We start from the raw sequence: 11,430 nt of genomic DNA on the forward strand, positions 1-11,430 counted from the left end.
TTGTGTGTGCTTGTTTCCCTTATTTTACAACAGGGCATGTTACTGTTTAACTCTTTAAAGCCGGTTGGCGCGGGCACGCTCCGTTTTGCGTAACTATTTTTTAAATCCCCGTAGAACCGGAACCGCGTAAGCAAGCGCAATAATTTGTTTTGCATATGAAACCGGAGGAGTTGTACTTACATCTTATGCCATCAGCTTGTCAGGTCACGATTTCCTTCCACATATAGCTTTGCAAAAATTGCATAAAAAGCGCTTGCAGGAACAAAAACACAATATTCCAGAAACACGCTTTGCCGATCCGATCAGCTGTTCATAACACTTCCTACATTTTTTGCAACTTTTTTGTATTTAAAGTTTTGAGGGATAAACCTCTTAAATTTCTCCAAGTAGAAGTATATGTAAAAAAACAAAAACGATTTTCAATTTTTTTTGTAGTTTATTGCACTTTTTTGCAATTTATGTAGTTACTATGGACTTAATGCATACATATTAAAATTTGGGCTATAATGGTTGTATTGATGTATAGCAACTTGAAATGCTTCCAAAAATGGCACTACAGCATGTAAAAATATAAAATAAGCTCTGGGCGGACTTGGTTCTATGGTAGGTCTTAAAGGGTTAACTATTTGTCATGGTTTTTAAATGGATCTGAAAGAAGACTTGTGCTTCTCTGTTTCTGTTATGAGCGCCACTGTAAAGGATGCATATTAAGTTTTGAATAATGAAAGCATATGTAAATAAGTAATTCCTGTGAGTGAAAAGCCTAGGCTCCAGACAGCATCATACTCATTTTTTTTTTCCCAGTCTTGGCTCTGCGTGACGTTACTGAGAGTGGACATCTTTTTAATATCTTCGGCTTAAAACTGTGTAAGCACTGAGGCCCCACTCACCTCCGCTCCATGACACTGTGAGTTATCCAGTTGGAAGAAACTAGATGTGGTCGTTAAGAGACGGCCATGCAACCACACTCAGGTAAGCTGTGGTGTTTAAACTACGCCAAGTTGGTATTAAAATGCCCAAACTGGGCTAAACCACCAGCCTTTTTCCAATCCTTAAATGCCCAATGTTGGTGTGCCTGTGTGAAATGTAGCCTCAGTTTCCTGTTAGCTGACAGGAGTAGCATCCAGTGCAGTCTTAAGGTTTGATGTGCTGTGCTTTCAGAAATGCTCCGCATACCCTGGTGTCTGTGAGTGGTTACTGTTGCCCTCTTGTGCGTTCTCCTCTGGTCTATAACATCAACAAGGCATTTCCACCCAGAGAACTAATGCTCGCTGGATATTTTTTCCTTATCGGACTATTCTCTGTAAATACATTCAAAGCAGTTCAATTCTATTTTATTTATACAGCGCCAAATCACAACAACAGTCGCCTCAAGGCGCTTTATATTTTAAGGTAGACCCTACAATAATACATACAGCGATAAACCCAACAATCATATGACCTCCTATGAACAAGCACTTTGGCAACAGTGGGAAGGAAAAACTCCCTTTTACAGGAAGAAACCCCCTGACAGGACCAGGCTCAGGGAGGGGCGGGGCTATCTGCCATGACTGGTAGGGGAGAGAGAACGAAGACAGGATAAAAGACATGCTGTGGAAGAGAGCCAGAGTTGAATAATAAGTATGATTCAATGCAGAGAGGTCTACTAACACATAGTGAGTGATAAAGGTGACTGAAGAAGAAATACTCAATGCATCATGGGAATCCCCCAGTAGTCTATGCCTATTGCAGCATAACTATTGGAGGATTCAGGGTCATTTAAACCATAAATACATGTTCATAGTAATTTAAATCACCTTTTATCTCCATCCGGATGTTCAGTTGAAGTTCAGCAGCTCGTCTTGACAACGTCTACATGCCTAAACTGTTGCAACGTGATTGGCTGATGAGATATTTAAATTATTAAGGAGCTGAAGAGTTGTAGCTAACGAAGCTGCTGGTCTTTGCATATCTCCAAATCACAAGGGTAGCTTTTCAGAAGCTGAGCATTTAAGTTCTATGGGGTCTTTTATTTTGAAGGCTGGCTGGATTCTCTATACTATCCCTGCCCTTCTCATCTGTTCTGTGCAGGTCCACATGGTTACAGCTTAAAACAAACAAACGAAAAGCTCTCACATACAGAAACTGTAAAAATTTTCAGTTTATTAGGAACAGCTGGCTAAAACTAATAGTCCAATGAAACTATCCTGGGAGTTGTACTGATATAGAGCTTTCCTAATGACACTTGTCTATACACACTTCTTGGTCATTTCGAAATCTAGAGGTGCACCTGTGGCGTGTGCAAAAACACACGCCACAGGTGCTCAAAATCATGCTCAAATCATGCACGATTCATTCAGTGCTCTTCCACGTGTGACCTGCTAAAAGACGCCTTGAAGGAGTTTTCAGTTGAGTCTGTATATGTCCCCTCAAATACAGGATTTTTTTAATGACACTAAAATAGAATTAGATGTTTTGCAGCTGCAGTCTGGCCGCAGAGAGACCTTTGTTCTCACGTGCTGTCACATGACGATATTGGACCGTGAGATCCTGCGTTAGATATGTGGAGAGAGTTGCAGTGGTTTCAACATAACAGCACCATTGTGTGTTCGAAACGCAACTTGGAGCAAACCTGTTCAGAGTCGAGCCACATTTTGTCCTTTTCAAAACGTGAGCTTTTTCATATTCAGAAAACTGCATATTCACAAATCTGAAGGAAGTTTTGTCTGATCCTGACAAAAGCAATTTCTTCATAAAATTATAGCTTACTTTGCAAGCTGGACTGTCGCCTGGAATTGGTTAGCTTATAGTTAAAGATTAATGGCCTCTCAGTGAGTCAGCAAAAAGGCAGCCTAAGGGGAAAAAATCCAGTCATCGGTGAAAGAGGCTCGAGTGTCTCAAAAAGCAGCAAAAGAGGGGAAAAAATAAATAAATGTGAAGCAGAAATTCTGAGCTGTTTCAGAAATGCTCTCATAAAGTTAACATCATGTGATGTTAAGAGAGCAGGTCTGAAAGATGCTACTCTGACCTTTATTATAAATACACAGCACCATGCTTAAAGTACATGTGCCTTCTGCTGTCACAGGGCAACACTTCCTTTAAAAAACGTGTGCAGTAGTGAGCTTTGGTCCACCCCTCCCACGCTGCTTTCAGGTTCCTCTCTTAATCTAGATAACCGTTGATTACACATTCAGCTTAAAAGAGTAAAGTGTACATCGGTGTTCGAGTAAAAGATGAAATACTATGAAATCTTGGTTCTGTTTTATATAGCTGCTTTTTCTTCTTTACTAATATATCTTTTAAGCGCGCAAATGTACGATTTCAATTCAAAAAAAGACAAAACTATGGGGCTGATGAGAATGAAAGAAAGAAACAAGATGAGGAAACAAGCGTGACTGATTTAGAAGGAAGAGATATAAGGTGGAATAAGACCTTCCTTATTTGGTATTTGCCTTTCCTGTCTCTCTGGTCACGTCCTTCCCGTTCCGTTCTGAGTCATCTTGTCCCTTTAAAATGCTGCGTTCAGGTACGCAATAAAGCAACCTGGGGCTTCTAGATATTTCCAGTACGGGTGCACTGGTGTCTGTTTGGTAAAACTGTGTTGATTAAATGTTGTTAAAACAAATGTTCACTTCTTTGTTAGATGTAAATTCATGGGACAACTTTATGAATCAATGTCTGAACATTTGTGGCATCTAAAAGAGAAAGAATTGTCCATAAAATAGCATAATGTTTGGCACCTTTAATGTCCTCTTACTTCACATTATGCGGTAGGACGCCACAACACTAATGCTGAAAGTACTCATAAGTTACTTTGAGTAGAGGCAACAGGTATATTGCTGATTTGCCATTAATCTAGTCTGAGTATTATTGACACTTTTCTTCTTTTATAGAGACACAGGGCTGTTCCAAAGCTCTACTGTAGAAGTTTGCTTGTCACCATCTTGGTTTTTGGGAACCAGAATCGGCCCAGAGGAGAGACTGGTGGATCTGAAACTGAATATTAAGTAGGTCACGTGTGGCAGAAACAAAACAGACCACATGTATGTTAGTTAAATTTAGCCTTGAATCAAACTTTCACTTAATAGTTGCTATTACATTAATGCATGCCTTAAAACCAGGACCTAAAACCTGGGTAATGCAAGTAACTAGACTCGTGGAGTAAAAGTAGTTTTGACAATATGAAAAAATAATGGATGGTACAGAAAAAGGGTGACTTCTTGGATTTTCTGTTAGTGCAACCAAATGCTGAACAGAATCCTTTCAGGTGACCTAAATAAATAAATAAGTAAAATAAAAGTTAGAATTAAAATTAATTAAAAACAACACAGTACCACAGATAAGCTTTGCCATTGCCATATCCTGACTAAATGCCATGGGCTATATGCATTGTGCTGTACTGAAGAGGACTGAAGACTAGCAGTAAACCCATTCTGAGTGATTACTGGGGTAATAAATCAACTGAGAAGTAGGGTCACTTTGTCACACACTTATCAACAAGTCACTTCTTGCTTTATGTCAACAACTATAAAGTCAGTGCAAGAAAAATCGAGCTAAAGTAACACTACTTAAACTGGACAATATATATAACTGTACTTAAACAGAAAATTTATGCAGATAGTTAATGCGTGAAAAAAAAATTAAAGTTCCAAAAATACGTCAAACGGAAAAAGACAAACAAGTTTAAAGGGTTAATACTTAGTCCACCATGGTCAATAACAGCAGTGGTTACGCTCTACCAGTGATTTCATATTTAAAAACATGCTCAGCTTTTATTATTTACCGCTTACTGGACAAAACAAGCCCATGTCCTGATAAATTCTTTTTCCACCGATCATAAAGGCCATTATCGCCGCTCACGTGTATTTCGTGTGTTTCGACATGATTTCCAACTGTTACGAGGTGTTCTTAAACGCAGCGCCAGATCGCTGTCGGAACAAACGACCGCACATTCGCTGCCCCGTGAGTGGCGGAGGCGGAGGTTTGATCGTCGGGTGAACGGACCAATCCCGTGCGCCGGTGAGCTCCCGTGCCCCTCCCCCCTCCTCCGCAGCTCCGCCGCCTTCCCCCAGCTGCTGAGAGCGGACAGTACATTCCTCACACTTCGGCCGTCTACAGCTCAGGAACGGGACACTGAAACGAAACCAGCCGAAGACTCGACGGATTCATACCTCCCATGACACTTCCCAAGGGCACGTAAGGTTGGTTTTTCTGTCGTCTTTATGTCGTTCTCTTAAATTGAACTCAAGTTTGCCCTTTAAACTTGGTTCAAATTGGATCTTAACGTTCCCGCTGAAGTACGGGAACCGTCACGGGGTTAAGGGGTGTTCTCGGGGGTCCTGAGCTAAATAAGTAGTGTAGAGTGACCATATGATCGTAGTTAGCGATTTAAAAAGACTGATTTTTGCTAACATGTTTATTATCCGCGTATTTTACTTTGTTGAGGCTTCTACCGACATATTAAATTAGACCAAGCAGCTTTAATCTCTCCGACGAGGGTCAAACTCACCAAATGGGGCTTCGTGTGTCCTCTTTACTTTTGTAAAAGAATCAGCGAGAAAGTGATCCATGGCGCTACCCATCCCTGTATGGATGAGTAAAGTCTGTCAAACCTGCTGGGGTGTCTAACAGTGAGTCATAGTTGGTAAAATGCGCTCTTTCAAATGTCTTAACTCAGTCGATTTTTTTTCCTCCCCTATGTAAAGGTGCATAATATATTCAGTATCTGCAGCTTTATGCTTTATGTGCTTTCTCCTGATTTGAAAAGGCTCTGTGCCTGACAGTGTCTCTGAAACTAAGCATGCTCGCTTGCTTTGTGCTCTTACATAAATTGAATGCAAGGTTTATTGCCATACCGCCAGATCAGAGATCCCAGCCCTAAAAAAAGAAAGAAAGAAAGAATAGACACACCATCTCAGCGACTGCTGTCAAAGGTTTGTGTCTCATTTTCTTTCACTTCAACAGGAAGAAATGCTCCGATTGGTGACTTTAAAAAAGACAAATGTGTAAGACCAACAGTCAGTTCAAGCCCTGGGAAACTAGCCTCTCTACCTAATTTAGTTTTGCAGAACTATTTGTTGTGTTTTGCCATGTAAATGTAACGCTTCATTACACGTTGTACCTTATTGCAACCTAACAAATGGGCTCTTTATCCCCTGATGCAGGCCAATGTTGGGTCGAGGTGTGAAGCGGAAGTGGAGCTGCTTGGAGGAGCTGGAGGCTGAGGTGGTCGCGGAAGCCACTATTACGGAGGAAAAGGAGCAGAGTGGAAAGGATGGCCAGGAAGACGAGGCCGGGCTTCTCATTGACCCGTCCAAATCGGTCATGAGCCACCTGCAGCAGCGTCAGCGGGTGCTCGGCCTCTGCTTGGAGAAGCTCCAGCGTTATCAGGCGGGGATGGAGCTCAGCCTGCGCCGCTCCGTGCTGCTCATCAATACTCTCAGGCAGATTCAGGAGGAAATACGGAGTGACGGCGTGGGAACCTGCACCTCAGATTCACGTCTCAGCATCAGCGGCGTTCATGCAGATGACTCCTGTCTACTCAGGGACGATTTCAGAGAGGACGTGCCTGTTACGTGCCCTGGGTGTGCCGAAGGAGATGGGGAAAGCCTGTCTCTGTCTCCCCCACTGTCCCCCGAATTCCCCTCTCAGGAGGCAATTGACTTCCCCGACCAGCAGAAATCTCTGCCCGCTGCAGCCATCAGTACTTTCAGCGATGCAGTAAATGCCATGGGCTACCTCAGCGACCTCGCCCTGGATGATATCTTTGAGGACATTGACACATCGATGTATGAGACTTCAGATCTGCCGTCGGCCTGGGCGGCAGGGTCTCTGTGGCCAGTCAGCGTGTCGCTATGGCCGGACGAGGACGTGAAATTACGTTCTTCCAGCCATTCCTCAACGGGGAGCCTCCAGTCTTGTCTCGTGGACCTGAATGACCTGGACCACATCATGGAGATCCTGGTAAAGTCCTGATCACCGAGATGAACTTCTGAACATTTCCTGTCTTTTTTTTTAGGAGCTGCTCCGGCTGAATTAGGGCTGACAAACTCTTTCTGATGAACTCTGTCTTTTTTTTTTTTTCTTTTTCTTTTAACGGTCTATCTGATAGTTTGGCTGAAAATTTTTCTCAAGGTTGAGCCAGTTTAAGGTGGAATGAAACACTAATTCTAATATGCACATGCCTCTTATGAGGACCTAGTTATGCACCTATGCTTGTGCCTCAAGAGATATGAAATATTTATTATAACAGATGAAGAATAACATTCAGAGCGTCTTATAAAGTTAGACATCCATGGTACAACTCTTTTGCACTGTTTTTAATAGTTATCAGTCCAAAACTGCTATTGACAGGAAAAGTGAAGATCGAAAACTTGACACAATTTGTCAGTCGAGCAAAAATGGAAAGAAATTATTTCTGTCTTTGTATTTTATTTAATTTTTTTAGTATTTTTATGCTGGGGTTTTGGGCTGTCAGAAAAGTAGCAATTGAAGAGCTAATTTATGACATTTTACTGGCAAACAAAACAAAAATGCAAAAAAAGATGTACCTTTTATTTGTGTAACCAATCAATATTAATCAAAGAATTTTATTTTTAGCTGAAACTTGGTATATAACAATGCTACAATCAGAAAGGCATTTTAGAAGGGACAGGAAGACCTGGAATCAAACTGGGCAGCGCTTTAGCTTTCCAGCTGGTTGTATTATGAGTAGGAGGTGAATAATCTCTACTAAGAGTAGATCAGACATGTTTAGACAAAGTTGGCACACCAAAAGTATATTGCAAAACTTGCAAGAGAAATGTTGCAATGGGTGGTACTGGACATGAAAAACTGATGGCATACGGCAGTGTTTAAGGTGAATTTTCCTGGACGTGGATCCTCACGTTTCCAAGTATTTGTCACTTTGCTCTCCTGCTTCTGTAACTGCAGCAGTCGTCAGAAGAAACCTGAGCTGCCGTGCTTCGTGCGGTACTCTGACTGTTAGATCAGGTCTGGGTTGATTATTAATTGAAATCCCTTCAATTACTTAAGAGGGCGTGCTTCTGCCAGCCAGGAGAGCCCAGGCCCGAGTTTCTTTTTTCAGTTGTAGGACCGAGCAACTCCTGTTGATGAAAGATGAAAGTCTTTGTGGCCGTACAGCAGTCAGAGCATGGACTATTTATCTATCTGTATATTTATTTCCTTAGTAGAAAGGAGAATGCAGCCGCTTGTGAGCACTATATTGAAGTTGTATAGAAAGTGTGTGTGTGCGTGTGCGTGTGCGCGTGGGGTGGGGGGTGTAGAGAGGACATCTCAATGCTCCAGTATAGAAAGGGTAAATTGTTTTTCTTGTTGCCTTTTTATCTAATTTTATTTTTTATTTGTGAATGACAACTGAACAGCAAACCATATTACTGTTCTTTCTACATAGAGTCTATCGGTTAGGTGTGAGTGTAACTTATAATTAAGGTTCTTTCTAATCTCGGACTGTCAGTGTTGATGCACTTTGTGACACAAAATGAGACAAACAGTCAGCACCTGTATGACAAATAAGAGTTTTTCCTTCTTGGCAGCTTTTTTTTTTCTTAGTATAGTAAATCCAACATGTCATTAACTCAGCATACAATATGTATTTTTAAATGGTAATGTAATCCCAGTCTGGTTCTGACTGAGGAGCCAATCACATCAAGTCAATGGTCAGGGCACCTTTGCCATGTCTCAGAGTTTAACCTGAAAACAGAAGCCTTTGTATTTTGATGGGTTTTTTGTTTATTTAAATTTTTACACGCAATGTGGGAGTTGAGCAGTTTTATACGCGTTTCTACCTGAAACCAATTTCCTGTCTAGTAGAAGAAATCCAGTGAGTGAAAGGTCACAGGGAATCTGACGCCTGACCTTCGCTGTTTGTGGTTTACTCCTGTTCTACCTCCTGATGTCTGTCTGTCTGCCGGTTTACCTGGAACACTCCTGTTTTCACCCAGAGAGCCGTTGTGTGTTTGTCGCTGATCGAAACGGTGTGGTTTATCATTTTAATTGTGCTGAGAATCTAACGCTCTCCTGTCAGACCAAAGTGATCCGTCCTCATCTCCATCTCATTTCATGTTGACAACGTGCCTTACTACTGATTCTAATTTTCAACTGCGCTGAGGTGTTGTGTCTGTGTGAGCTCGAGCTTCATTGATATTTTTTGTTTTTTGTTCTGTTTTTTTGTAAACCAAAGGACTGCAGAAAGGTGTTACGTAAAGCACTCAAAAGCCACGGCTGTCATGGTTTCTTCCCTTTACTTGGCCTTTTTCTGTGCTCGCTGAACACTACAGGCATATGAGCTTAATGTATCCTGACGGGCTGACAGTGAACTAGCTGAGGGAGGAGGTGGCAGCCAGAGCCAGAAGGGGGAAAATAAGAGGAGGAGGAGGATGAGGACGTGGAGGAGGGTGGGAGGAAGCAGATTGCGTCACATGTTCAGTAGGAGGGGTTTGGAGCTTGTTTTGCCCAGACTAAGACTACAGACCAATCACATGAGATGTACGAGCAGCGCACTGCTGCTCCAACAACAACTTGTTTTTGCTCCTGATGCCTCTGCACAGACACAGTGTGAATTGGCTGTTCTTCAGCCGGTGAAATAAAACCACTTTTCTGTTTTTTATAAAATAATTTTACATAATCTGTCTGACAGGATCGAATATAATAAGCAGGAGGTTGCAGTGTTATTTATAATTGTGTGAAAGCACAGAGTGTCAGTAGGTTTTGCAAAGCACAAAGTGTATGTTGTCAATGCTGAACATGAAAAACAACCCCCCCCTCCAATGTAACTGAAGGAAGACTTTGTTCAGTGAAAAGATGATCGTTCATAATGTATTGTATTTGTTTTTGGAATATTTTATAGATTTTATCCAACAATAAAGAGAAAATACTTGAACCGCTTTGTGCGAGTCTTTTAATCTTTCATTGCAAGACATCATGCAGACCTGACTGTGTCTTTGGCACAAAGACACAAACGTCACATCTCTATTACAAAAACTGAACATGAAGTATTTACTATACAGACATTCCTGCCGACCTCTGCACACCAACCACGTACACACAACAGGACATTACTCAATACGCAACTGACTGCATGTGGTCTGTGGACCTGCAGGAGTATTTTGTCTTGTGTGTTGCCTCCAAGGCAACAGTCCCTTTTGAGCTCAGCCAAAATCCTTCTAACCTTTAACTGCTTAACCTCAGTAATAGTATACATGTATAAGCTAAAGCATGTCAATGATACATCATGCAAAAGGGCATTGCAGCCTGGAAAGCAGGGCTGAGGGCAAAATTTCCCGCAGCCCATAAATATATATATATATATATATTTTCCCAAATGTGTCTAGAGAGTTAAATGGATGCCAACACTTCCCTCTGGTGGTCATTTGATAGAAAAGCAGGTGTTTGTTTATGATGAGAATGACAATGCACATTCAAAAAGATCGGTCCTGCAGTGTTTGTTGGTGTTGTAATCAGGTGTTTCTGCAGCTTCATCACTAAAGCTTGGTGTCATTTTCAGAAAACCTGATCTGTCTATGAAGCCAGTACAGTAAGTATCAGTGTTTCTCACAGTAGGGGACTAAACTTCCTGTGAATCTCACTCAATTCACTGGCAACTCTCTTAGTCATGGAAATTCTGGACAGAGAGGTTTAATCTCATGTTTCACCTTTACCTCTGCAAATGCAGTGTAGATCTCTATAAAGCTGTATATGCAACATTACAGATCAATACTGGTGTAAAAAAAAAGGAAAACCTTCAAAGCCTTTTACTTATGTAAAAACAGCAATATTATACCAGAACAATATCATCAAAAGCACTGCTCTTCTCCTCTGCCTCCTTTTCCCCCTCCCTCACCCTCAACTAGGTTGCGTGGAGGAAGAGCTCCTGTTAAAAAGGAGTTCTTCCTTCCCACTGTCGCAAAGTGCTATCAAATAGTGAATCAATGGGCTTCTCTATAATCTATAGCAGGGTCTTCACCTTACATTGTACAGATCCTTGAGAAGACTTCAAACATCAAAAGTTTTTCAATTTCAATTTTCAAAGAAAAATTAGTTGCATTATTTTTATTAGGTATTTTCAAGAGAAGAAAAGCTAAAATGACTGGAACCGAAAAGTCTCACAAATGAGAAACAATTACACAGCCTGTCATTCCATTAAACCTGAATATGAGTACTTTACTATAAAGCGAGTTCTCAGCCTCCTTTGTTCCCTGTCAGAGAAGCATCTTTTTGCTTGGGATCAAATATAATTACGCGTCACTCCATGAAGTGCCCCTTTAATGGCTTGTTGATTTATTACTTTCGGTATTCATCTGTTTCCATATTAGTTGAACTATAACGACAGAAGACAACACATGGAAAAAAAGAAAAGCAACATATGTTCTATATATGGCAACAGACTCAAGCTTAATTTTAGCCTCTAGCCCTGGATGGGATCGAAGGACA

The 11,430-nt window shown here is 41.3% G+C and overlaps 1 protein-coding gene across 1 annotated transcript; it reads left to right on the forward strand.

The window, feature by feature from the left end:
- Positions 1-5,048: 5,048 nt before the first annotated feature.
- On the forward strand, positions 5,049-9,876 carry si:dkey-177p2.6 (uncharacterized protein LOC568712 homolog). The gene is made up of 2 exons (XM_040042234.1): positions 5,049-5,180; positions 6,144-9,876. Exon 2 carries the CDS (start codon positions 6,148-6,150, stop codon positions 6,952-6,954), a length of 807 nt encoding a protein of 268 aa, XP_039898168.1. The 5' UTR covers positions 5,049-5,180; positions 6,144-6,147; the 3' UTR covers positions 6,955-9,876.
- Positions 9,877-11,430: the final 1,554 nt, after the last annotated feature.

The sequence above is a fragment of the Simochromis diagramma genome, unplaced genomic scaffold, assembly GCF_900408965.1.
Source record: "Simochromis diagramma unplaced genomic scaffold, fSimDia1.1 OVJJ01000304.1, whole genome shotgun sequence".
NCBI classification, from domain to species: Eukaryota; Metazoa; Chordata; class Actinopteri; order Cichliformes; family Cichlidae; genus Simochromis; species Simochromis diagramma.

Excerpts from the sequence above, each read along its gene's own strand:
- si:dkey-177p2.6 (XM_040042234.1), top strand. The coding sequence starts at position 6,148 with ATGTTGGGTCGAGGTGTGAAGCGGAAGTGGAGCTGCTTGGAGGAGCTG.